The sequence below is a fragment of the Eimeria mitis genome, genomic scaffold (assembly GCF_000499745.2).
Source record: "Eimeria mitis Houghton genomic scaffold, Emh_scaff2928, whole genome shotgun sequence".
Taxonomy (NCBI): domain Eukaryota; phylum Apicomplexa; class Conoidasida; order Eucoccidiorida; family Eimeriidae; genus Eimeria; species Eimeria mitis.
In genome coordinates, this window is record NW_013571269.1 from 3,755 (window position 1) to 3,994 (window position 240).

At 61.7% G+C, this 240-nt stretch overlaps 1 protein-coding gene across 1 annotated transcript in view; it reads left to right on the plus strand.

Annotated features, from left to right (window-relative positions):
- Positions 1-240, plus strand: part of EMH_0060380 (zinc finger (CCCH type) protein, putative) — a gene marked incomplete at both ends in the record, with an annotated part of 3,983 nt that overhangs the window by 1,178 nt on the left and 2,565 nt on the right. Inside the window, one exon of the mRNA XM_013497788.1 lies at positions 1-96. Within this exon, the coding sequence (XP_013353242.1) occupies positions 1-96 (96 nt within the window). The remainder of the gene's footprint in view (positions 97-240) is intronic.

Genomic DNA, 240 nt, shown 5'->3' on the forward strand with positions numbered 1-240 from the left:
AGCAGCAGCAGCAACAGCTGCAGCAGCAGCAGCAGCAGCAGCAGCAGCACGCTGCCTGCTGTTGCCTGCAGCGCGGGGCTCTTCGATAGCAGCGGTGTATGGACAGCAGCAAACCCAACAATATGCATGCATGCAGACAGCAGCAGCAGCAGCAGCAGCAGCAGCAGCAACAGCTGCAGCAGCAGCAGCAGCGACGGCACTGACACCGCAGATGCTCTGCTGCGGATGCTAAGCAGAGCG